The sequence below is a fragment of the Jatropha curcas genome, chromosome 9 (genome assembly GCF_041381405.1).
Source record: "Jatropha curcas cultivar XTBG-Jc1 chromosome 9, XTBG_Jcur_1.0, whole genome shotgun sequence".
Taxonomy (NCBI): domain Eukaryota; kingdom Viridiplantae; phylum Streptophyta; class Magnoliopsida; order Malpighiales; family Euphorbiaceae; genus Jatropha; species Jatropha curcas.
In genome coordinates, this window is record NC_143159.1 from 26,458,841 (window position 1) to 26,485,725 (window position 26,885).

Sequence of the window (26,885 nt, forward strand, 5' to 3'; positions counted from 1 at the left end):
AATAAGTAAACACCAAGCGTCTATCTGTTAGCTGTTTGAGTAGTTTTTTATAAAACGTTAAAAGCTAAACATCTTTTTATAAAACGCTATTGTATCCTTTAAAATCTAATTTAAACGCAATGTTATAGAATATTATAAAAAATAGCGTATAATCAAAATACTAAAAGCTATTTAAAAAGTTATTATGCAATTGATCTCTATTAGTTTTAGAATAGGTTATTCATAAATGGATTTGGACTTTTAACAAATATTAATTTTATCAATTCACTCTAACTGTAATTTTCTTTTTAAATTAAAATCTGGAGCATATTTATAAATAAATTTAGAAATAATCATATTAGGGTTGGAACATCTAAACTCCTATATCATGAAATAAATTTTTTAACAACTTAGTTTTGATGTAATATCTCATTTAGGATATCTTTCAAATGTATCATTTAAGTATCTCTTCATATGTCATGTACAGCGGTGTAAACAAATTGAGTTGAGTTCGAATTTACTAGATTTAAAACTTAACTCGATAGAATTTAGTTCGGCTCGAAACTCGATGAATTTAAAAATTTTATGCTCGAATAAGTATAAAATAAATATGATATATATGTGTATATAAAAGATCAATAAGACTCGACGAGCTTTTGAGTAAATACAATTAAGCTCGAGCTCCGCTCATTTGCTAAACAAGTCAACTCAAACTCAGTTCAAGTTTAATTCGAGCCGAACTTTTTCGAATTCGAGTTTAACTCATTTGCTAAACAAACTGGCTAGAGCTTAGTACAAGTTTGATTTGAGCAGAACTTTTTGCAGCTTTTCTCGCATCAAGCTCAAACACTTTGCTAATATATGAGAAGATTTTAGCATCTACCTAATATATGTAAAAAGTTGAATTCTTTCATCAATTAGTATGAGAAAGTTACATTTGATTACATTAAAAATATATTTCATAACGACTCACTAAATGAAAAATAAATCATAAATAAGGATTTGAGAATGAATAAAGAAATTAAAATCAAGCAAGAGAATTTAACAGAAGGAAATGAAACAGGAAAAAAAAAAATAATAGGGGCCATTGGCTCTATTATGTTTTATTATTTTCTTTTATTATCATTATTATTGAAATATATAGATAGGTGTGGCAGGAAGGTAGCAGAGGGTGGGCATGAGGTGGGGGATTATAATTGTCTAATAATAATAAAAAAAAAATAAGAATAATAAAATATTATATTATTTATATAAACAGATGTAATTTAATTTTTCTGGGTTTGGGAATAGTTGAAAAACAGTGAAGAAAGGCTGCAAGAGAATCCATCACCCAAACATGGTAAAGCTTAGGAACTGACTATCTACAATAAGATTCACCTTCCTTTTCTTTCCTCTCTCTCCCTCTCTCTCTCTCTCCCTCTTATTACTTACACACAAACACCTCCCTATCTGCCAACTCTCCCCACCCTGAAACACCTATTTCTCCCAATCTCCACCGCAACAACCACCGCAGCTCCACCTCCACCTGTTCATTACATTACATCTTCTAATCACAGATCTCTTTTCAAAATTCTGATTGTTCCATGTTTGGCTTTCATAGTTTGCATGGAATGTTGGGATATATATATGATTTAAACATCCTTGTATTTCTGTGTCCATCCACCGGTTAAAAGAAATATCAAACGCAGAAAGAGAGGGAGAAAGATTTTTCTGTTGATGGAGTACTGGAAAAGAAAATCTTCTTTTAGTTTCAAAACCAAACAAGCCTTTCCATTTTACTGTTTTTCTTTCTTCTTCTTCTTCTTTTCTTTTTGTGCATTCTTCACTATTATCACTTCTACTAATTGTTTAGGTAACTTTTTTTCAATAATAATTTTTTTTCTTGAACAATTTTTTAAGTAAAATCCCATTTTAATTCCCTTTCTTTGCTTTTTCAAAATGCAGGTATTAAGTGTTCATTCTCTGGTAAGGCTGGAGGCTTCCATTTTCAGGTAAACCTACACTCCGTACTACTACTGTAACTACTTTCTTCTTCTTCTTCTTCTTCTTCTTCTTCTTCTTCTACTGGTAATAATGGTTGATAGTATATTATACTTATGGAAAAAATTATTGATTTTTCTTGACAAATTATATATTTTTTTAAATAAATGCATCTATTTTTCTGCACCATTAGTATTTAGAGCAACAGAGGAAATCAATCATTTAATTAAATTGGATAATACCCAGAATAACACTAATCAGAGTACGTATATTACTATTAAACCATCCATACATAAGCATAATTATTAATTACTATTAGAGTCAAAGTTTCAAGTGACACATCATTGTGGGCTTACAGTGTTCGAAATTTTCCCAATTTCTGGTCTCCAAACGGACAATTTATACGGCTAAAATGCGCCAAAAGACAGCTGCAGAGCCTTGCCTCTAAATTCTGAGCCGTCTGATCCATCGAACCACCAACCATGATTAGGCACCATGGCTCTGCAGTGGTCCCCTTTCAAGTTTCAGATAATTTTGCGCATAATGCTACCCGGCGCATGTTAGCCACTTGTAGTTTCATTCCCTTCTTTGTCTTCTTATTCCATGAGCTCGGTGACTTGCGCCACCAGTGCTCAGCAGCTTAACTGAAACCATGTAACATTTTATGTTATGGGCGCATGCTAGCACATATTGATGTACAGTATTATTGTCACTAACTAGTAATTATTTCGTTAATTTTTTTAGGATTTTGAGGAGAAAAGAGAAAGAGAAAATATGGATATTTCTATTATTGCAGTGAGAAGAGTATTAAGTGGGCCCGGATCGTCGCCGCCGAGGTGCACCTCGAAGTGTGGGAAGTGCACACCCTGCAAACCGGTGCACGTGCCGGTGCCACCAGGAACTCCGGTAACGGCAGAGTATTATCCTGAAGCATGGAGGTGCAAATGTGGCAATAAGTTGTACATGCCATGATTGTCTATTTGAATTTTAGTTTGTTAATTACAAAAATGCTAAATACATAAAATTGCTATTGAATTTTAGGTTTATTCACGTGATACTCTAAAGTTTCCAAGAGACCTACCGTGGTGATAGTTTTATACTTTGGCCGTGTTCCACATCAAATGCTAAAGTTATTTTTTTATATTATTTGATAACATATCGTTTTAAATATTTAATTTTTAACATTCTATGAAAAGTTAATAGTTAAACGCAACTAAAGGTTTATTCGGATTAGCTGTTAACTTTTTTAGTATCATTTAATTTTTTAGCTGTTTTGAGTAGTTTTTTCATAAAACGTTAAAAGTTAAATGTTGTATGAGGTAACTTTTACAAAACGGTACCATAACTCTTAAAAGTTAATCCAAACATTATGTTACCAAATAATTTTTTAAGTAGCGTTCAATATTTTGATCAGTTAAAATGCTAAAAACTACATAGAAAGTTATTACCGAGCACATCTGAACACAATAACTAATAGTTAAATGCTACTAAAATAGCTAACAACTACCAAAATAGCCAATTTTACCGAATAGAGTTGATATATACAATTTTTTTACCCATCATACTTGTAAAAGTGATTATTTATCACAAAAATTGTAACTACATAAACGTGACAGGTTTTCTCATAAATTTTGGAGTGCACAGGAATAAAACTCTGAAGTTGGGGGTGATTTTATACTTCAGGCCATTACAAAATTGACTTCTATATTGCATGACTTGTAGCGTTGTAACTATGGTGAAAAAAAAAAAAATGTTGCCTAGTTATTAATTTTTACTGCCATGAATGTTGAGGAGGAGAGGAATATAGGGTTTATGTACAGAAGAACCATATAAAATTTTAACATTAAAAACTGAGATTTGAGTGTAGTACTGCAAAAGCATATTTGGTGAAATTAAATCAAATGCTTTAGTTGATTTAATTATGTAATAATAAAATGACCGATCCTAAATTCCAAACTAAAACCTATTGAAATTAAGGATGAGTAATTCTCGGTTTCTAGCAAAGAATCGAATTAAATTGACTCATTTCGGTCAGATTTCAATAATTATTTTAGAAATTCAGTTATTGATCGGTTTCGATATATAAAACCATTTGTTTTTCAGTTCGTAGTTCGGTTACCATATATAACTAACGGAATTTTTTGTAAGCTCAAAATAGCTAATTTGGTTTCTTTTGAGTCCCTATTTCTTTTTGTTTACAGTTTCTTTAGGCATCTGATGGCTTAGCGGATTTTGTGCTCTGAATTTGGTCTGGTGGGGTAAGTTTAAAGGATTTCAAGCTCTAGTTTTCATGGCCAGGAAGATTCAGTGATGTGGCATTTTTCTGTCTCAAGAACTTTCCGTTGTTAACTTCTTCCGTGGTTTTTGGATCAAGCTATAATTCTTGTGTATTTTTCGGATTGTTTTGGATTGATTTCACATTTTGCTAGGTTTTATGCTCTTTTCTAATGTTTTGATCTGGCTTTTTCACTTAACAGAACAGTGTGAAGTTAAATTTTGGCTATATACAGCTTATTGGCTCAGGTTTAGTGTTTGTTAACAGCAAAAGAAAAAGAAAAAAGAATAAAAAATAAACATTATCACCGATTTAATAAATGTTATCCGAAGAGTTGTGTAAATCACAATATTATTTTGGGATTGAGCTTTCCAATATTAATTTGGGAAATATTTTAGAAAAGCAGATTTACCTTACTATGGCAGACAGCAATGGGCTTTAGACATCCTAAGAGAATCAATATCAGGCCTAGCCCAAGAGAAATAAATTTCCAGGGTTGTCGTGATGGATCACGTGTGTGCTCAGTGGAGTCTTCAGGCTAGGCTTGGGTGTTCAAATTCCGTTTTAAAATTTTTTAATAAATCCATTTAATAAATTCATTTAATTTCACATTTTTGTTTGTCTATCCTCACGAACAAAACTACTAGTAATCTATTGCCAGTACGATATTTAAAAAATACGAAACTTAAAATAGCAAAAAATAAATGAATTATTAGTATTTTTAAATTAATTATATATGATTAACTTAATTTTTAATTTAATTTATTAAAATAAAATATATAAAACATTTAAATAATAAATATATAATTAACTTAATTATTGTTATGTAATTTTATATAAAATGTTGTAACATACTTAAATCGTGTTACAATTAAATGTAAATAGTTTCAAATTAACCTAAAACTGAGCTTCATGTAAAGTTTTTTTGAAAGAATTACAGAAGGGGAAAGATTTTACAAACAAATCAAAATGAAGTAATAAATTTTTTTTAATATTTATATAATTTTTTCATTTCAACGTGTCAAATGCCTATCACATTGTTTAACAAAATAAAAAATTAATTATCAAGACCAATGAATAATAATCACAACAAACAATACAAATTATAAAATAATTGATAATAAATAATACAGAAATTACATATAAATTTTATAAATGAGTGTATTCAAATTATATAAATTTATATATAGCTTCGAGATCCTTTTGAATATGAGATTTTCGGTTACTTGACAAGCATACGATAATAATATAACGAAGATTTGCTACATGGATTTTTCGATTGAATGGTAATATACATGTCATTTTCTTAAATTATGACACTATATCAAAATAGAAAGATATTATATGATAAGGTTGGTCCCAGGATCATCAACTATATATTTCAACTTACCCATAAAAATTTGTCTCGTACCTTTACAATTTATGAACTCAAATAGAGAGGAGGAAGTAACCATCAATCAGATTTTTTCTGGTTTTTTCCAACCAATTAAAAAAAAAAAAAACTATCAATTAGATGCGCTGTGTTTGACATTTCTAATTAATATAAAGAATGAGAGATTTCAATTCAATTGTTTTTATTATAAGAGTTTTTATCGATTAATGAGTCATATTCAAAATTAAATTGATTTTTTTAAACCATTTAATCAAAAAGAAAACTAAAATGAACTGATTAGACCTCAGTCAATCAATTTACATTTATTACTAAAATTTATTAAATAATGTTCAACATTATGAATATTTTTAAAATTTTTTATATTTCAAAATTAAAAAGTAAGTAAAAATTATAAAATTATATTTTCACTTAGTAAAAAATATAAATATATAATATCAAATAATAATTATAATTACAATATTGATTATAATTAAAAATGTGTATATAAATATTTTTCTTTTTGAGAAAAATAATTATTTTAAATATTTTTATAATATTAATTAAATAGATAATAGGTATCCAAGTCTTTGAATCTAACTCGAGCTCCATGAGTAATAAAAGTGTTATTAAAATCCGTTTCAAACTAATTTATTCACTACTAAAATCTACTAAAATCGGATCGGATCGAATCGAAGCGGTATGCCGTGGGTAAGGTAAAATTGTCAATCTTTGTCGGCCCGGAGTTAATAACACTGGTGCGGAGTCAGCATGGCATCCATGGGCTACAATAAGGTTGAAAGTACATGTGATGTTTAGGATTCGGGTACTTTTATTTATTGTGGGTGTGAGTACAGATGTCCCTACTCATTTTGAAGTGCAATTGCTAGGAAATTTCTCTATTGATAGCGCCTGTGACCCACGTGGCGGTTGGAAGAAATGTCGGAGTTATACGCTGCAGTCGCTAACATTGAATTTGAAATTAGTGAAAATGACTGCTATAAATTTTGTGGACATAAGGCCTTCCACCAAGTAATTTTACGTAAGGTCCCTTTTCATGATCTCTCGTGATTAAGCCTTGTCATTGCTTTGTTTTTTTTTTTTATTGAATTTGGACCAAAGATTTCAATTTTTAATCAATTTAAGCATTGACCATTTTAATTGTAGAAAAATAAAGGGAAAAGTATGGTAAGATCACTGTGAATTACGAAATACAATTAGTTTATTCATATCTTTTTAAAATAGATTAAAACATCCTTATAGTTTACTTTTGTCAGATCTTTCATTCAATTTTTACATTTTTTCCGTAAATACCTTATGAAATGACAAAAATACTGCCTTTATTTTTAAAAGTACATGGACAAAGTAGTTATATTTTTTAAACTATAGAGACCTTTACTATAATTTTTTTGATATAATATTTTAGTATCTCTCTTTTGATCTCTATGTTTTTTTTTTTTGATTTAATGGAAAAATACAAAAAAAAAAAAAGACCAAAGGATCTTATAGTACAATGGAAATAAAACATAGAAACAAATTAGTATATTTAAAAAAATAGAGAAGAATTAATTATATTTCGCAAACTACAGAAATGGGAACGTAATTTTTCCAAAATCAAAATCCAACTAATCAATTTCAGACTTATATAATTCAGGCGCTATTGGAGGTCTTAAATTGTTGGTTCACCAAATTTGAATTCCAGTATGGAATTAGAAGATGAGTCTCAAAATTTTGTTTATTAGTGCATAAAGCTATCAATATTAAAAATATTAAAATTTATGATATATTTCAATTTGAGATTGATTTCCAGCTATACCTTTGGCTGTTCCTTGATAGCATAAAATCATTTGCAATCATTGTTCCAGCTACTGATTGAAAATTATAATATTAAGCTTTTTTTTTATATTCATCTTTGTAATTAAAATGATAATTAAGCGTGACCAATTAAGTTCAGTAACAAATTAAGAAATTTTTCTTAGAAAATTAAAATGCAAAAGGCATTGGCCTTTAACTCGATTGATATGTCACTACACTGAAAACATGAACGACTCAAATTCGAGACTACTCTTATAAATATGATTAAATTAAAATAAAAATAAAAATGGATTTCTAATATATGTCTAAGTTAACATGAGTTCCATTACTTTTAAAAAGTAACTTGCAACTATTAATTCAATGTACAAGGTTCTTTCATCCATAAAGTGTTTATGGGTTGTTTTTAAAATTATGAACTTTTCCAAGTTACTTTTTGAAATAGTGAAATTCGAATATTAATTTGAATATAATTTGAGAATTATTTATATTCTAAAAAAAGTTGCACAAATTATTTTTGCCAACGTTATATCAATTATTTTTTTTATTGTTTTCTCCTTTTTTTTCTTTAAATTAGGCTGTGTCATTATTTTTTTTTTAAAATTTTAAAAGTTCTTTTTGTTTGGCAAGAGGTATCGAATTGTGTAATCTGCTAATGTTTAATTATTATTTTAGTTGTTCAATTAATATAATTTTTTTTAATATATTCTTGATTTCCATAATTGCTTTTTAGTAATATTTTAAATAATTATGCTAGCTCTTAATAAGATCCAGCTCAAAGTACAATACAATAAAAAATTAAGGTAAGAAGCTAAAATAAATAATGGTCAAATATTTCATTTTCATTTAGCAAACCTAACATTCCAAACTAGCTTTCAAAATTTCCAACTATAGCTGTAACTTATAAGACGATTCTGACTATGAATCGAAATTTCAAGCTTTTCCATATCTGCCGACTACACAGAAGTTAATTATAACTCTGTGTCGGAAGCCCAGATCAATATTAAAAAATAAATAATTTTTTATTACATCGTTTAAAAATAATAAAATTATATAATAAAATGATTATGAAATACATTATAAAATTATACTTTTTATTGAGATATGTTAAAAAAAAGTATAATACTAAAACGTGACTTTTTAAGCATTCTGTGAAGCGTTTTGCCAAGATATGCAATAGAAAAAAAAAATACATGGTATGATCTAGGAGTGTCAAAATGGATTGATGTGTCAAGTTCGACATGGATTCGCGTAAAATGCGACACAATTACGGTGAACACAAATATGATCAATTTAATAATTATGTTAAATTTTATCAATACAAACACGATATAAAAATTAGAAATGTGACACGAATACGACATATTTATTCCTCTTAATATCATAAATAAGTTAAGTGGGTCGTGTTGACCTGTATACAATCCACTTAATCTAATTAATAATTACATATTTTAAATAATTATGCTAGCTCTTAATAAGATTCATCTCAAAGTACATTAAAATAAAAAATTAAGGTAAGAAGCTAAAATAAATAATGGTCAAATATTTCATTTTCATTTGGCAAACCTAACATTCCAAACTAGCTTTCAAAATTTCCAGCTATAGGCATAAGACAATTCTGACTATGAATCGAAATTTCAAGCTTTTCCATATCTGCCGACCACACAGAAGTTAATTATAACTCTGTGTCAGAAGCGCTGATCAATATTAAAAAATAAACAATTTTGTATTATATCATTTAAAAATAAAAAAAAATTATATAATAAAATAATTACAAAATTCATTACAAAATTATATTTTATTGAGATATGTTAAAAAAATATTATAATACTAAGATGTGTCTTTTTAAGCATTTTGTGAAGCATTTTGCCAAGATATGTAATAGCAAAAATACATGGTATGATCTAGGAGTGTCAAAATGGGTTGATGTATTAAGTTCGACATGGATTCGCCTAAAATGTGCTACAATTACGGTGAACACAAACACGACCAATTTAATAGTTGTGTTAAATTTATCGACATAAACACGATACAAAAATTAGAAAGGTGACACGAACACGACACATTTAACCTGTTTAATATCATAAGCAGGTTAAATGGGTCGTGTTGACTCATATACAACCTGTATAACCTGCTTAATATCATAAATAGATTAAGTGTGTCGTGTTGACCTGTATACAACCCACTTAACCTACTTATAATATTTTTAAATTTTAACCTATTTAACTTCGATCATATTTAAAAATAAATTTCCATACATAAAATACACAAAATTTGTAACAATAAAATTTAAATAGATTTTAGCCAGAATATTTATATCTAACACTAAATACCTCTTTACTCTTAAATAAATGAGTCACTCGCCTAACCCGCGTATCAAGTCGCGACACGACACGTTTATATTCGTGTCATAAATGGGTAACTCGTTTATGACACGAACCCATTTAACCTCAACCCTAACCCATTTATTTCACGTGTTAGGCGAATCGTATTCGTGAGTCATGACCATTTTGACACTCTTAGTGTAACCTGCATCAAAAAATATATACACACTGTTAATGTATTTTTCAATAGTGATAATAATTTTGAGAATTTAACTAATTATATTGAAATAAGAAATTAAGTATTTTTTTAGTTTATATTTATGATTTATTATAAAAGATTGTTTATTTATTTGAAATATTAATGTGTTATACTTATTTAGTGTAGTGTGTCTTAAGCATGTAGATGTTATACCTTTTTAAAAATTATCCTATCAAGTACGTCTTTGTATCTCGTGTCCCGTGTCCGTACAACCTAACTCCTAATGCATGAAACTACTTTATATACCAAGCTAATCAATCAAGATTTTTTTATTACCAAGAAAAAAATGAAGTTTTTTTTTAATTTATTTTTGTGTCTTTTTTTATTAATGAAATCAGAAAAAATAATAAGGAACTTTTTTTTTTTTTTTGTAAAAAACTTATGTTACTTATTTTTTTTGGATATAAAAGAAAAATAAAATTTATTTTTATAATTTTTTATTTTCCTTCCAATTTAAAGGGATACTTATCAAAAATTTTTTCCCTAATATTCCTTTCTTATTTCTAAATAAAATAATTTTTGCTTACTAATATTAGTTTAATTTTATTTTCATTTTTCCTCCTATATGATATTATCTCAAAATATTAAACAACTTATCTTTTTATACTTGCTGTTATTACAACTTATCTTTTTACAATTATATTAAATAATTGCTCTCCTTACACTTGATAATTTAAGAGACTTACATTTAATTGTCATTAAAGATAAACTTCTCTGCTTTTATAATTATATGATGCTAATTTTTTAGTTATTTTTTATACGTAGGAGGCTAATGGATCGGAAGAATACGTGGGCTACAATAAACATGATCACAGTTCCAGAGCCACTAAATTTCAGTTTTAAAAACATCGGTCCTGATCGTAAAAAGGTGAAATCAGAATCTAACTGCTTTTAGACGATTTTTAAGACGGATTTAGGACTGCCGATTTCAGTTTTATTTCGATTTTGAATCAAAATTAAATAATATATTTTAAACTTTTTCAAATGATCTTTTAGGCTTGCAGCTTGAATAAATAATAATAATAATAAATAGTATTATTGGGAAAAACTAAATCAATTCAATAACAATTCTGAAAAGTTACTTTAAAAAATTATAATAAAATAAAAAAATAAATTAGAAGTTTCTTTAAAGAAATGTTTTCCATTGTTTTAATCTGGAATCGCCGGTTTCGATTTCAAAAAATAAAGGATCGAAATCAAACTTTAAGTGCACGATTTCATTTATGATTTGGAATTAGAACCATTGACTACAGTTTAGTGCAGGTTCGGCTTCGCTTCGATTCTAATTTGAAATCGAAACTGGAACCGCCAATTTTGATTTTAAAAAAATAAAGAATCGAAACCAAATCTTTAAGTGTACAGTTTCAGTTACGGTTTAAAATCAGATCTGCTGACTACAATTTAGTGCTGGTTGGTTTCGCTTTGATTCCGATTTGAAATCGAACTGTAGTCATCTATAGCCTATACAGTAAAGATAACCCTCGTTTAAATAACATTCGTTGAATTATTGCCTACAGTATAATATTGTCTACTCATATGGTATAATGTAATTGGCTGTATACTCTAATTAAACTCAATGTGAAGTTATTCCAGCTTTGCCCTCCTTTCTTTAAAATGAAAATCCAACTCAGTTTCTTTATCTATCGGCCTTTCAGCTTTTGAAACTTTGCATTTGAAAGATAGTTATTTGACCCAAATATAATCTTACTTCATGAGTGCTTCTGGTTTCCTCTAGCAGCTTCTAGAGAATAAGTTAACAGTCATTTCTTAATTATTTTCTAAATTACAAGTTGGTCTCCATATCACGGAAAGCCTGTGAGAAGGCACAATTTCTTTTTCTATTTTTCTATTAAGGGCAAAAGGAGAACGCTTATAAAGGAGTAGCTAATAGTTAATGAAATAGTTAATATTGCTCAATAATGTCTTAGAGGGAGTGTATGATTAAAACTCTGTTATATTTTAAAAAATTGTAAAATTTAAATGATATTTAATCTAGATTTTTTTGAAATTCATTAAAATTTTTAGTATCCAATTTAGACTATTATAAAATTCATAAAAATCTGATAGTATTCAATCATGATTTTTTTAAAAGTTCATACAATTTGATGGTATTCAAAAAATAGCTAATTTGAAAGGATTCTATAAAATTATTGATTTCATTGAATTTTAGAGCGCTTTTACGAATAATTTCAGAGTCCTCCAACTCAAAGATTTCAAAAATATTTTAAAATCTAATAGAGTTTGAATTCAATACACCCCTTAATAGGGATAGAAGCGAGGTAAGTACCTATGAATTTTAAAAATTACCATCCGTTTAAAATTTTATTATCCGTATTCGTTTTAACAAACTCATTTAAATACTCATTTAAGTATCCATATTTAAATCCATTTAAATTTTTAGTGCCTGTGTCCATCCAAAACATGTTTAAAGTATCACTTAAATTGGTAGGATACCCGTGAATATTAAACTATGCAAATTCAAACTTATTTAAAATATATTTTTTTACAAATAATTGATAAAGTAGCTGCAGGTAGCCACTGTCGACCCCGTTTAATATGACGGTTAATGAGTAGCGGATATCCAAAGATATAAACCCATATCCTACCTGTATCCGTTACGAGTAATAATTTCACTCATATTTATTAGGGTAGTAATTTCACTATCTATATCCGTTTTAAATCCATTTATAGCTATCTATATCCTCTTTAAATGAATCAAAGTGGAGCGGGTACTTAAAATATCCATATAGCTTCCATCCGTAGCTCTTAAGTTGTAAAACATGTATTAATTATTGTCTTAGTTTCAAATTAATCATTGTAATTTCATCAAAGTCAATCAAAATTTATAAAAAAAGTATCCCATCAATCGCATAAAACTATATGTGGAAGTCTAGTGGAATATGTAAAAATCTTAGGAAATCATTCAATTCCGCTAAACTCAACATTTTTTTTTTTTTTAAATCTAACACAATCCTAATCCAATACAATCCCTTAGAAAAATTAACGTCTTAGGTTATGTTTGGTAAAATCAGTTATTTTAGTAGCTATTAATTATTTTAACACATGTCAATCGTTTTATTAGTATTTCATTAAATTTGTAAAGGAATTACAGTTTATAATTTACTCTCTCAAAACTCTAAATATTAATGTAAACTCTACTCCATCATGCATTATAAATAATAGAGTAATATTTCATAATTCATTTTTTTCAAATTCAAACACTGATATAAATATCATGGCACTAAATATTATAAAAAATAAAACTAATATTTTAATTTTAGTCAAAATATGAAATACCATGTTAACAGTTGTTGATGAATTTTATTTAGTAATATTAGCTATTTTAATGATCGTTACTTGTGATAGTAGCTATTGATTTATAATTCTCAGTTGTAGTTGCTTATAATTAATAAAATTAATAAATAAATTGTCAAAGCTAAATATTGTTTGGATATGTATTTATTGTCAAAAGAAAATTTTGTTGTAAATTCTACAAACCCAATTTGACTGCAAAAAATTTAAATTAATATGATACATTAAATTTGATTTACAATACTAATTTAAACAAATCAAGGTGTACTTAACATAAAAAATTTAGTTAAAATTTTATTTTTATTATAAAATGAAGACGTCCGTTGAAAACAAATTAAATTGAATTAAAACAAAAAATATTGATAAATTATATATTTTAAATTATTTCTTCCCTAAAAAAAAGTTATTTATAACGATTCAAACACAACTGGAGGCAATGAAAAAACAAAATTAAACATTTTAAAAAAGAAACGCGATATTCAGGTTCTCGTACGTTCATTTCTGATAAGGACACGCATCTACAACTTGACTTATCAACGGAATATGCTGTAACAAACGTAGGCTCTAGACGGACGGTAATTCTACTAACTTCTTATCCAACTAAAACACACCACGTGTACGCTCATAATTACAGTTTCCTTAATAAAATATTAAAAACGGGTTTATTTATTTATTATTTGGCGACGCGTACTAAAACGAAAGACACTTTCTCACAATCGTCTTCAATTAAGACTCCATTTTCGTCAAGAAAGTCTTCTTCTCTCCATTAAATAGTTATATCTCTTTAACTTCACCAAACTAACACCGCTAAATTCGCTCCTAAGAATAAGATTTCCTCTTTTAGCTTCTTCTTTCCTATCAAATTTTTACACCTTCTGTGTAATTGCATTATTTTTCTCTGTTTTGGTCGACGTCGCTCGCTCTGTTCGATCTCCGGCGGCCGTTAATCATGGCGGAGATCGAACATATCGTGCATAATGCCTTGTTTGGCAAGTATGAGCTCGGTAAGCTCCTCGGCTGTGGTGCTTTTGCCAAGGTCTACCATGCTCGCAATGTTCGAACCGGACAGAGTGTCGCCATCAAGATCATTAACAAGAAGAGGATTGCTAATTCTACCTTAATGTCCAATATCAAGCGTGAGATCTCCATTATGCGTAAGCTTAACCATCCGAATATCGTGAAGCTTTATGAGGTATTAGCTTCTAAGACCAAAATATATTTCGTTATGGAATTTGTTAAAGGTGGAGAATTATTTGCTAAAGTTGCTAAAGGACGCTTTAGCGAAGATCTTAGCCGCAAATATTTCCAGCAATTGATCTCCGCCGTTGGTTATTGTCACTCCCGCGGTGTTTTTCACCGAGATTTGAAGCCTGAGAATCTCCTCCTCGATGAGAATGGGAATTTGAAGGTTTCGGATTTTGGACTCAGTGCTGTTACGGACCAGATCCGAACCGATGGACTTTTGCATACTTTATGTGGAACACCGGCTTACGTTGCGCCGGAGATTTTAACGAAGAAAGGTTATGATGGTGCTAAGGTGGATGTTTGGTCATGTGGTGTCATTTTATTTGTTTTAACCGCCGGCTATTTGCCTTTTAATGATCCGAATCTTATGGCTATGTACAAGAAAATCTACAAAGGCGAATTTCGGTGCCCGAAATGGATGTCTCAGGATCTAAGACGGTTCTTGTCTCGGATTTTGGACACGAATCCCCAAACGAGAATAACTGTGGACGAGATCTTGAAAGACCCGTGGTTCACGAAAGGCGGAGTCAAAGAAATCAAGTTCTACGATGAAGATTGTGTTAAAATCGATAAAGACGAACCAGAAATCAGAAACTTGAACGCTTTCGATATCATTTCGTTCTCGTCCGGTCTGGACTTGTCCGGTTTGTTTGATGATTCGTACAAGGCGGTGGAGGATGACGACCTGTTCGTTTCGTCGGAGTCACCAGAGAAATTAATTCAGAAAGTGCAGGAGTTTGCCAAGGTCGAGAGGCTGATGGCGAAGAGAAAGAAAGAATGGGCATTTGATCTTGAAGGGCAAAACGGTAATTTCGTACTGGAGGTTGAAGTTTACCGGTTAACGGATGGTTTGGTTGTTGTGGAGGCAAAGAGGAGAGGTGGTGATGCTGGATGCTTTAAACAGATATGGAAAAACAAGCTTAAGCCTGAGCTTAGTGGGTTAAGTGTTTGTGAACCGGCAAGTCAGGTGACCGGAAACTGAAACTTTTCGGTAGCGTTGGGTGTAAAGTGATGTATGCCGGCCATTGTTGTTTGTTGTAACTAAAAATATATTTAATTTTTATTAATAAATTATTATTATCATCATAATGTATGGATTTTGCGATTTTTATTCGGAATAAAGGTCATTGCTGACGCTGTGGTGGAGGTGGTGAAGGTTTGTTTTTGTAACCTGATGTTTTTTTGTTGTAAAGGAGAGGAAATGGTCCCGTACAGCTTTTTCTTTTTGTACAGAATTTAACAATGAAATTATTGCTATAAAAAAAAAAAAAAGAAAAAAAAACACCATTGTTCTGGATCTGGTGCATGTCAAGTTGTCCTTTGAATGCTTTTGTTTTTGATAGTCTTTTTGAATATTAAGGGGTTTGATTCATTGAATGTGGACATTGCCAGCAGTGAGGATAACATGTAGTACATGTTTGCTAAGATGAAAGCTCTCTCCAATTCAAAATCTCCCTAACTTCTTATTTGGTTTTACAAATAGGAGGTGAGAATATAAATATAAATAATTTCTAATTCAAAGTCATGAAAATAGAATTTTTACTTTTTATTTGAAGTCCTTAACTTACATAAATAAATCTCCAAGTCACTCTCTATCCAACCTAAACTTCAACCACCATGGATGATCTCTTCCAATTTGATTTTGGAGAGATCAAATTGGGCTGAGTCGACCAACCAATTAAAATTAAATTAAAATAAAATTTTTATGAAGATTAAGGTTTGAATTTGTAATAAAAAAATAATAAAAGGCAGGCCCACTTATGAGCTTGGTTAATTTACCCCAAGCCCAGTTCATGATTAAATGCACCGTATTATCATTCAAAATGGAAGTGTGCGCTAAATCCTTTTAGGTTGATGATTAAAATGCACCGTATTATTGTTCAAAGCGGAAATCTCACTAAAATTTTCGCCATAAACCCTACTCTCCTTCGCTCCAACATCTCCATCAATTACCGGCAAGCCCAACTCCCTCGCCCCACTCACGTGGAAGCCTCCACTTCCGTTCGAAACGGAACTCTATAAGGATTCCTTTTTGTCTTAACCGCATTTGCTTTGCTTTAGTTCGTCAAGATTACTATCAGTGGCAAGTGCAATTGATGAAACTTCGAGCTTTGCTCCTGAAGAACATGACGGAGCAGTAGTAGTGGAAGTCGCTACTTCTATTGAAAAGAAACCGTATAGCAAAAGCATATCAGCTGAACCACCGGCTAAAATCCTGACCTGAATAGGTTTGTTCTCGAACCTTCACTTCATTTTCTTTTCTTTTTGAACATAATTTATACTTTTTTAGTCTGTATTTTATTTGGTTTCAAAAAATTGGTCGTATGGAAATGAAATGATTAATGAAATGATTAGTTGATTGCTATGATGATGCCATAGCAAGCAATTCTCCATTAACACAATCTCAAATTTTAATGGGTTTGAGTAGTAAAATGGTGAGTATCATGATCAACTGAGCATGGGTTCTCTTGTACTGAATTTCGAAATTTAAAGAGAATGCTAGAGGAAGGTAATCTCGTTTTGACTTCAGATTGTAGAATTAGGCTTTATGCTATGTTGAGTTGGAGTTATAGTTATTATGATTTTTATATTGTTGTTAATTTGTTATTAATGTTATTAGCCTAGTTTGTACATTTATGGTTTTATGCTTTGTTTGGTTTGTGAAATAGAATGAAATTGAGAGGAATGAAGTGACTGTTCTTCATATAAGTATGGAATCTTTATTTTACAAAATTGTGAAATATTTATTTTATGTGTTAATTATTGCAGTTTTTCAGATTTTGGAATAGCTATTTCATGTTAAATTCCTTTCTATCAAATAGCTAGTCTTCTTTGATGTAATTTCATGCTACTTTATGAGCCAAATGAAACAATAAATGTATATTCTATTTTTTTTATCTGATACCGTATAATTTAAATTTGCCAGGTGATGCTCTAATATCTATACCAATGGAATTTTATTGGCTGTAGGCTACAAAGGGCGTTAATTTTTCTTGAATTGGAATGTTGAGCTAGAGGCAATTTGGAGCTATAAGCTTGATACGGAATACTTGAATTTGGACATACTTAGAATTCTGAGAAGGAAAGAACAGGGAGGCTATCGAAAAATTTTACAAGAGGAGGAAGTTTTATGCCGATGGACTTGAAATCAAGGGGAAAAAGTAAAAAAGTCCACTATCATAGTCAACAAGGGAATAGGAGTATGCTTGATGGGAAGGGAAAGGTACCTGTTAATTCAGATAGGAAAACGAAGAGAATCTTTGCTGATCAATATGTTGATGCAGAACTGACAACCGGCAGAAAGACAAAGGAAAGGAATCGCAAAGTACCACCTCGCTCAATTTGGGTTTCTAGTAGAATGAAGGATGCTACTTCATCAACAGCACATGCACAGGAGTTCAATGGTGAATGGACCAGCAAGGGGAAGGAGGCAGATGTATTGGGTTGTAACACGTATGGTTTATTGAAGAAGCACAACCAAAGAAAATCTGACAGGAGTAAGCGCTTGATTCAAAGTCAAACAAAGCATTCTGATGTATCTCCTTCAGCATATGCAAAGAAAACTGTTCGGAAAAAACAAAGCCTCACTAATGATGATTCAGAGCTAGATGATCAGCCAAAGAAGAAAAAGCGCATAATTCGGTTAGATCCACATGATATCTCCAATAAACGGCTGGATGATGGAATAGTTACTAACGGTAAGAATGTTACCAATTTATGGTGTTTGTAATGTGTTTGTCTTTTGTTCCTTGCCAAGGTTTATTTAAATTTTTATAATATAATAATACTTTATTCAGAAGAAATTTGACTACAATTATCAGGAAAGTACTCACTTATCATAAAAAAGACCATAAATGGAAAATTCAAGGAAGAATAATTAATATGACAACACGGCTTTCTAGTACTGTTGAACATTAGCTGAAGGTACCTTACTATAAGTAACTTATGCAACGCAACTGCATGTGCATATCTCTACTCACTTTGACTTGTCAAATAATGATAAATATTGTGTGCTGAAGCTCTTCTCCACCTTTTTCTCAAAACCCTGAGCTGGATAAATAGTGATGTCCTTAGAGTTTGAGACAAATATAGATTATGAGTATAAAAAGCTTGTTACGAAGGCAAAAAGAATGCAGAAATTGATTAGGTTCTCAGAATTAAAATGAACATTTGTTAGATGAAAGTGTGTTATTTAGTTAGCACTTGCGAAAAAATGAAATTCTTAACCTTGAGATATCTGGCCTTCCAATATGGTTGAGCAGAGAAAAAATGGGTTGAGTGTGGAACACAAGCAAGATAGGCTAAAGGGGATTATTTGAAAAAGTTCCTGTCTAGACTCTAGATTTCCTTGTCTTATCTAATGGATAATTGAGAATACTAAATAGCATTAGGTAAAGGCAAATATTTGTTTTCTTTCTTTTTATATCATTTTGCTGTGATTAAGGATATATCATGTCTATTGAGATTCATCTAAAACACTTATTTTATTGTGTATATCTAATTTGTTGCTGTTCACTAGTGCTGGGGAAAATAGGTTGTCAATTTTGTCTTCTATTAATCATGTTTACTAACAGTCATGGTCTTTATTTGGAGATTAGTGAATGATATTGAGAGGTTTTGATCAGTAAACAATTCAATCACTTTCATAAACTCTTTCTTTTGCTCTGCCTTGTGTATGAGTTAATTATAAACATAAGATGTTTTGTTTGGCATGTCTGATGTCCATTCTAGTGATTGGCCATCTCAACCTCTCTGTTTCCCATTTGGGGAATTGTTTGGCAACTGAACCACATGTTACCGGGGGTTGATGTCTATCTAGAACGAATTCCATTTCCAATTTTTTATCTTCTAATTTGTGTTAGTTTTCCAGGAAGAGTAAGTTTCTACTTTCAGCAACTTTCTTCCTTTTATTTTCTGCTCGCCTTGTTTCACCTCTCAATTTGTTCTCCCTCTTTTTTTTTTTTTTTTTTTTTTTTTTTTTTTTTTTTTTTTTTTTTTTTTCTTTCATGACACTTTACTTACCTGCTCTCCAGAGAATACGGAAGAGAAGAAAACAGAAATTGAGAAAGAAGCTGAAATGTCAAAGAATGCAGAATTTCGTGCAATAAAACCTAGTCCATCCATCCTTTCCTTTGTGGAAGATAATGTAATTTGTATAAGTAGGCTTTGAGATGCTTGGTCTATCAGTTTATTTATTCTGTCTTCCTATATTTTGATTATAGATAATTTTATTGTCAGTTGTTAGGCCGAAGACGGTTGATTGAGCTGAAAAGGGCGGGCTACAACGTTGAGCTATCTGCACCATTAGATAATATTCCCTTCTCTACAAGCTCTGAGAGAGAACGGATTGAAGAAAATGTAAGTTTGTGCTCCATGCATTTGAGACTGTATTTTGTTTGTCTTTTTAATCTATCTTATCCGTATAGTGATCAATGAGATGGTAAATTTTCTTTTCTTTTTCTCGAGTGTTTTTCTACCTTTGGATTAGTCAAAATCAGCTGCTGCTAATAAATTTTAACAGATTTTTAGGAATAAAATGGAATTTTTTGCTGCTGCAAAAGTGTCATCTTCATTCCCAGCTCCTGATCTTCCAGAGATTGCATTTGCAGGTACAGATTTCATGTTGTCACCTTTTCTCGTGTGCTCAAAATTATACATTTTACGTTTTCTAGACTATGTTTTATTCTCCTACCTTTTCTCTCTACAGTGTGGACTTCATTTTTTTATTTTGTGTTAAAATGCACATATTTGAATTGTCTTTTAAATGCTATATGGTCATAGCGTTTTGTTTTTGTGTGTTCATAATTTCTTAGGAAGAGGATGCACTGTAACATTATTGGAAATGGGTGATATAATGATGTTGAACCTTCTGTTCACCTGAATAAAATTTTATTTAACCAAAAATCAACCATTGCTTATGAGGGAAGCCCATAGAGGCTACTTTGTTATATGCAGAACAAAATTATATAATTGCTAAAACATCCTATTAGAAAATAAGTAAAAAAAAGACATTGAATTTCCAATTATTGAAATCCCTAAAAGAACGCAAAACTTTGTGAATTAGCTCGTCTTTCAAGTATGAGCTTTGACCAGAATTTGGAATCAGGTTTTGCAAAACATAGTTAAGTCTACTTTATCATTCTTCTTTCATCTGAATGGTTTAATCTCAAAATGAGAGTTATGAGACTTGGGAGTGACATATGTACTAGGGAATTCAGCAGGATCGATCATGGAAATCAATGAACTTTATCCTATTATAGATCGTCTTTGGACCTTAAGTATTAGGGGATCAATGATGTGTTCCTTGATAGACTCATCTTAGCTGCTTGCTTATCAGTTGTTGGCTGGTCCCTACAGTGATGAAGGACATCTTTAATGGTCTTGTATTTATGTTTATCTGAGGACAGTAAATGTAGCAAGTTATGTGGGACATGGGGTTTATAATAGTGCAGGAAAAAATAATACACGAGAAGGAAAGGTTCTGGGCTGAAACTTGAGAGGTACTTGCTGATCATTGAGGCTTTCTGGTGGTGAATTAATTTGGGTTGAATTAAAGGAAGTTTAGATATGCATCTAGATTGCTTTTCAAATTGAAGAAAAATAATAAGATTCTAGGTTTCACATGTAGATGTTCCTAGGGATCGTACCCAGGTTCCTATGTCTACACCTAGATTTTACTGACATCAAAGAGTACAAAATGGTGAATTGCTTGAAAATAAAGCATTAGTAGGATAGGTCTTATGGACTCAATTTTAACTCCAGACTTATGGGCAGTTGGACTTCTGTAAAGCTGAAGAAGTTTACTTAGCTTGCACTTGGGGTTATACTAAATTTTATTGTCATTATTAGTTTTAGGTGCCCCATCTCCACAATGAATTTTTTCCCAGGGCCACAAAAAGATTAAAAGATAAAAGATGTTGTTCCTTATTTGGAGAGAAGAATATATTTGCGAGGTTTATATTGTTTCTAGTCATTATATGAATAGAAAATTTACATAAGAATTTTATTTTTATTTTTTATTGGTAGGGATATATATTTTTCAAAGAATTTTCTATATATTGATGTAGTGTCTATAAGAACATTTGATTTTTTTGGTTCAGTGCAAATATTTTTGAGTGTGATGGCTTTAGGTTTGCTTCATATATAATATTTAATTCGAATAACCGAGCATAATTTTTTTAAAGAAACTGCAAGACATTTTACTTGATTTTGTATTGCTCTTTTAGGAAGGTCAAATGTTGGAAAATCATCGCTACTTAATGCACTTACTAGACAATGGGGTGTTGCACGGACATCAGACAAGCCTGGCCTTACTCAGGTGCTAACATCTTCTTGGGAACTATTAGTCTTACTCTTGCTTCCTCTGTGTATTTAATTTGTAAACTTTATCTTCTGCAGACTATTAATTTTTTCAAGCTGGGTTCAAAGCTCTGTTTGGTCGATTTGCCTGGATATGGGTTTGCTTATGCCAAAGAAGAGGTTAAAGATGCTTGGGAGGAGCTTGTAAGTATGCACATGGAAATTCAATGTTTTCTTTTCTTTTGGTCATTTTTCATTAGTGTTTTGGAGTATGAAGTCATACATTTGAAATGGTGATGCGTGAGACTATTGATTTCCATCATTTTCTGGTTTCTGCCACTTGGTGTGGTTTTTGATGCTAAAAAGAGAAGAGCTTAGGTTTATGCTTTTCAGTGATGCAAATGATTATGCAGGCAGCTAATATTTTGGTTATCTAGTTAAGTCTTTTTAGTATTTGTATTGTGTTTGCTTTGGCTTAAGTTTTGAAAATGGGATTTACCAATTGTTGGAAGTTTAAACCATCTATATTTTTGTGGCACTTCAACATTTCTCGAAACTTTTTGTTTGATTAGAACATGTATAATTTTCAAGCTGCGAACAAAGGGCCAATTTTGTTTTTAGAGACTTTGGAGTGTTCAATTCTTGTAGCAGTCTTTTGCTAATAGTGCAGGAAGAGTTTTTTGTTTTGTATTTTGTCAATGATAGTGGTAATTTATGCTTAAAAGTTAAGGTATAGTAAGTATCATTTCACATTGGTAATTTGAAATTACCATAGCGAGGGATGTTGGACAGCTTGCAGGACTCATACTAGGATTGACTTTCATGCCAGGAAACAATCTTATGTTAAAACATAATTAGCAGTGAGTTTATGGTTGAATTTGAGTTGAAAAGACTGAATTTTGGTGGCGGAATTGTATGATTTTTTGCTTAATTAAAGAACTAGTTATAGTAAAGTAAAAGAAAAGAACGAGAAATCTAAGCTTCACATTTTTGAAGTGCCTTAGCATCATACTGAAGGTTCCCTTCAGCATCACATTTAATTTGAATTGCTTGATGCAATCCAAAGAAGCATAACTTCGGAAATTTATTCAACGAAAAACTGTGTGATAAAGCATTCCACGTGTGATTATTTATGGGCTCATCCGAAATTGGTGTAAACCATAAACCATTGGACCCTTCTAACTAGTTCTGATTGTCAAAGTATTTGGATTCATTAAGAACCCAAAATAAGAGACATGACAAATGCTACAGAGATTGGCCAAACTTTTCCTACCAGGTTGTTTATTATAAAATAGCCTTGACTTTAAAGTTGAAAATGATGGAGCAATGTTGGAATAAACAATAAATATTAGCACTTTATAGGAACTAAAAGGTAAGTTAATAAGCCTTATATGACATCTAGAAGTTTCTTAATTAGAGTCCAACTGAGTTGGTGATATCACAGATAGAGAAGATGGATGTTTTAATCTTCCACTCTTATATATGTGTTGTTAGATATACAGATTCTGGAAATTTCTTCTCTTACAAATCTTTAGATGCATTTGTTGTTGCGTTTTTAGAGTCTCTGTTGTATGAATAACAGAATAAGTTTATTAGTCTAAATTTCTTGCTACATCACTTCAGTTGCGTATATCATCAAAATGTCTTTGTGCTTCTTGTTACTGTACATTTATTAATATGCATAGGTGAATTCAGATGTTACAGTATTATGCGCCAGCTAAGTTTGCCCAAATTTGTAGGTAAAGGAATATGTATCTACAAGGGTTGGTCTAAAACGAGTATGTCTTCTTGTTGACACAAAATGGGGAATGAAGCCAAGAGACCATGAACTCATTGATTTGATGGAAAGGTCTGAATTTGCATTCTTATACTGATGACTATTCTTACAGAGTTTTATCTATATTATATTGCATGCTGCAAAGATTAATATGCCATATGGCCATTACATATATTGTGAAAAATACCTGCCAGTCCACTGCAGGAGTGTATTTATGCAGTGTCTGAGTCAACAGAAACCACTCAGAAACTCAAGATTTGAACATGATTGAGCTTTTACTTTTTCCAACTTGAAATAAATTTCATGTGCTATGCAAGATAGTCGAGCATCACTTGACTCGATTATCATCAAAAAATTGCACCAGCAAGATCTCCAATGTTATGTAACCAAATTAAAATTGATGCATCTATCTTGTTGCCGCAACTATAAAGCATGTGGATTACAAGAATTTTCTGCCATTGATTGTGTAATACTTTTGGCCAAATGCAAAATTCACCTCTGTACTCTTCGCGAAAAACCTTGTCGCATCCCAAATTTTGCGGGGACCTTTTATTCCCCTTAAAATTACAAATTTTGGTAACGTTATATATCTCTCTATAATACTCTTTAGTGCTTTTGACTTTATATGCAAAATATTAATTTGTGTGTGTAGTTAATACTACTTTTGAAATGATAATTTTCACATTTTTCAACTATCCTATAGGTGTTTCATGATTTAATTTTATAAGTTGAAGCATTCAATATAATGGACCAAGTGCATGGATTCACCCCTGAACTTTGTTAGTTCAACTAAGTGGCACCCTTAACTTTGAGGAAGACCTATTATGTGTCTAAAATTATGAATTTTAGTAACATTATGCCCCTTTTTAAAATAATAGTTTTAGAGTTTTTAGCTTTTATATGCAAAATGCTCATTTGACGTGTGGTTAACATAACTTATGTAATAATACTTTTCACATTTTTTAATATCTAATTGGTGTTTAATAGATCTAATTTTGCAAATTGAAGTACTTTTGAGGTATAATTATAAGTTGCAGTATCCGATGAGTTAAAGTAAAATATGAAGGTGCCCTGAAGTAACCAGATTTAGGGGTGAATTTATGTATTCGGCATAACATAATAATTTATTAAGTTGAAGGGTTTAATAGGTGTGTTTTTATAAGTTTAAGTTTATAATAGGTCAAATAAAAGTTAAGAATGCTAAAAGATTTTTTGAGATTTATTATTATTATTATTATTATTATTATTTAATTTTTTTATTTTTTTTTTTTTGGGGGGGGGGGGGTCAAATTATGCATTTGGCCCAATAATTCCCTATTCTTTATTTATTGATGTTTGACACCATTATGTCTGCCTGCATAACTCATGTTTAAGCGTTAGTTACCTTACCATCATTTGTATCAGTGAGAGATGAAAAAACACGCTTGAATACATCAAGTTGGTGAGACTTGAAAGTACAATTAGACTCTACTTGTCATTCTAATTCTACTTTAGTGGTATACTTTTGCCACATGCACTGCAGATAATTATGGCGCTCGCTTAACATTATAATTTTTTATTTAGTTATTGCAATCTTATTAATTTTACAGATACCAGACTAGATACCAGATTGTGTTGACCAAGACAGATGTGGTATTTCCAATTGATGTGGCACGCCGTGCTATGCAAATTGAAGAGGTGAATTTTGTGCATAAGTAGAAGACATTCTGTCTAGAATTTGTCATAATTTTTTCGATATTAACATATTTTCTATTGCCATTTAATTTTGCAGAGACTTAAGGCTAACAAATCTATAGTTCAGCCTGTGGTACGAAACATCAAATTACTTGATCGAGTAATTTGGCTCATTTTATTTATTTTTGAATATACTGCAATTTAATTACTTTGGTTTTACTACAGATGATGGTAAGCTCAAAATCTGGAGCTGGTATTCAGAGTTTAAGAACAGTGCTTACCAAGATTGCTCGATTTGCCAAACTCTAATTCATCGTCAGGTATGTAATGCAAGCCGCCAGTCAAGTAATTTTTATAATGTTGATTCTTGTAATGGGTCTTGCTGATCAATACAATTGGCAAAATTTTCTCTAGCAAAGCCCATCATTTTTTGAATGTATTTACAAGGGCTCTTACACACTGGATTATCATTGTTCATCATTAAGTTATCCAATTATCATTTTAATATGGGAGTGGTCGGATTAGTCGACTGTGTGCAAGTTTGTAAATTTCTGTTTTCCCCTTCTCTTTTTACTCGTTTATTATTTGAGTAGTTGAATTATTCATTCAATACGAGCAGGACTGAGCGTTCTGCTGATGCAAATTTCATGGCAGTATGAAGGTGCATGCTGCAAAGTGCATACTTATTTGTTTGTCTGCCGGGTGGTAATTGCCTGATTGCCTGCCCATTTAAGCAAGCAAGATGACACTTGGTGGAGTTGAAGACTTTTCATATTTGGCGTAATAGTTGATCGTGATTGCACATTATTTTTTTGCTTCGGATATTCAGATACTCGATGCGATGCAAGTAGGTTTTCCATTGTGGCAGAAATCATCAATTTTGGGATTACAGCAAGGATGTTTGTGCCTTGGCTGATTTAGTTAGATGATGTAGGGTTTGTTTTTCATTATGCAGTTCAAAGTTGATAGACCATAATTAGATAGTCTAATTTATTTGTTATATATTGAAATGCATTACTACTAGGCTACATTTGGCAAGTGGTAATGCCCAAATAAATTATAGTAAAAACTTACATTACAAATTCATCTGGTTATGTTATATTATATTTCATTACAGTTCACTCAAATGTAGCCTAAGATTGCAGAAGCAAGTCCTGCTTTTAGACATAGCCAAGTGGCTATCGCATGAATAGAAATGGTGAGCTAGTTTTTTCATTACCATATTATAAGTGGTATAAATGAGAGCAGTTACATGTCTGGTCTTTTTATCAATATAATTTTTATTTTGAGGAGAATTTTTTATGGAAGGCTATTCAGTCAAGTAAAAGTAGTTCTAATAAAATATATTGTTATATTTACAGATTGAGCAAATGCAATTAACTTTTGGATTATTCTTATATATTTGACAGATTTTGGGTAAAATATAATTAAATATTGGGTAAGATTACAGGAAGGGGCTTTGAACTCGGATTATTTTTATTTTGTTTGTTCGTTATTCCTGTTTTGGATGTTCGAAAATGTTTGCAAGGTTTCTAAATTTAGACATGTAAACAATTTTTTTTTTATGATGAGAGACTTTT

General features: G+C 30.8%; 3 protein-coding genes across 5 annotated transcripts; all 3 read left to right on the forward strand.

The window, feature by feature from the left end:
* The first annotated feature begins 1,225 nt into the window (after positions 1-1,225).
* CHAL (allergen-like protein) lies at positions 1,226-3,127 on the forward strand. The gene is made up of 3 exons (XM_012222910.4): positions 1,226-1,831; positions 1,924-1,970; positions 2,704-3,127. Exons 1-3 carry the CDS (start codon positions 1,696-1,698, stop codon positions 2,929-2,931), a joined length of 411 nt encoding a protein of 136 aa, XP_012078300.1. The 5' UTR covers positions 1,226-1,695; the 3' UTR covers positions 2,932-3,127.
* Positions 3,128-14,001: 10,874 nt separating this feature from the next.
* SIP4 (SOS3-interacting protein 4) lies at positions 14,002-15,644 on the forward strand. The gene has a single exon (XM_012222922.4). The coding sequence runs from the start codon at positions 14,260-14,262 to the stop codon at positions 15,535-15,537; it is 1,278 nt and encodes a 425-aa protein (XP_012078312.1). The 5' UTR covers positions 14,002-14,259; the 3' UTR covers positions 15,538-15,644.
* A 732-nt stretch (positions 15,645-16,376) lies between these two features.
* Positions 16,377-26,432, forward strand: LOC105638997 (P-loop containing nucleoside triphosphate hydrolases superfamily protein). Of its 3 annotated transcripts, none has more exons than XM_037641298.2 (12): positions 16,377-16,783; positions 17,482-18,253; positions 19,589-19,701; positions 19,794-19,913; positions 20,077-20,164; positions 21,782-21,873; positions 21,954-22,058; positions 23,594-23,703; positions 25,221-25,308; positions 25,403-25,438; positions 25,531-25,625; positions 25,960-26,432. In XM_037641298.2, exons 2-11 carry the CDS (start codon positions 17,686-17,688, stop codon positions 25,612-25,614), a joined length of 1,404 nt encoding a protein of 467 aa, XP_037497226.1. In that variant the 5' UTR covers positions 16,377-16,783; positions 17,482-17,685; the 3' UTR covers positions 25,615-25,625; positions 25,960-26,432. The 3 variants fall into 3 exon arrangements, with proteins under 3 accessions (XP_037497226.1, XP_012078324.1, XP_037497225.1); XM_012222934.4 differs by having other exon boundaries at positions 16,378-16,783; positions 25,925-26,432; XM_037641297.2 differs by having other exon boundaries at positions 16,378-16,783; positions 17,526-18,253; positions 25,925-26,432.
* The last annotated feature ends 453 nt before the right edge of the window (positions 26,433-26,885 follow it).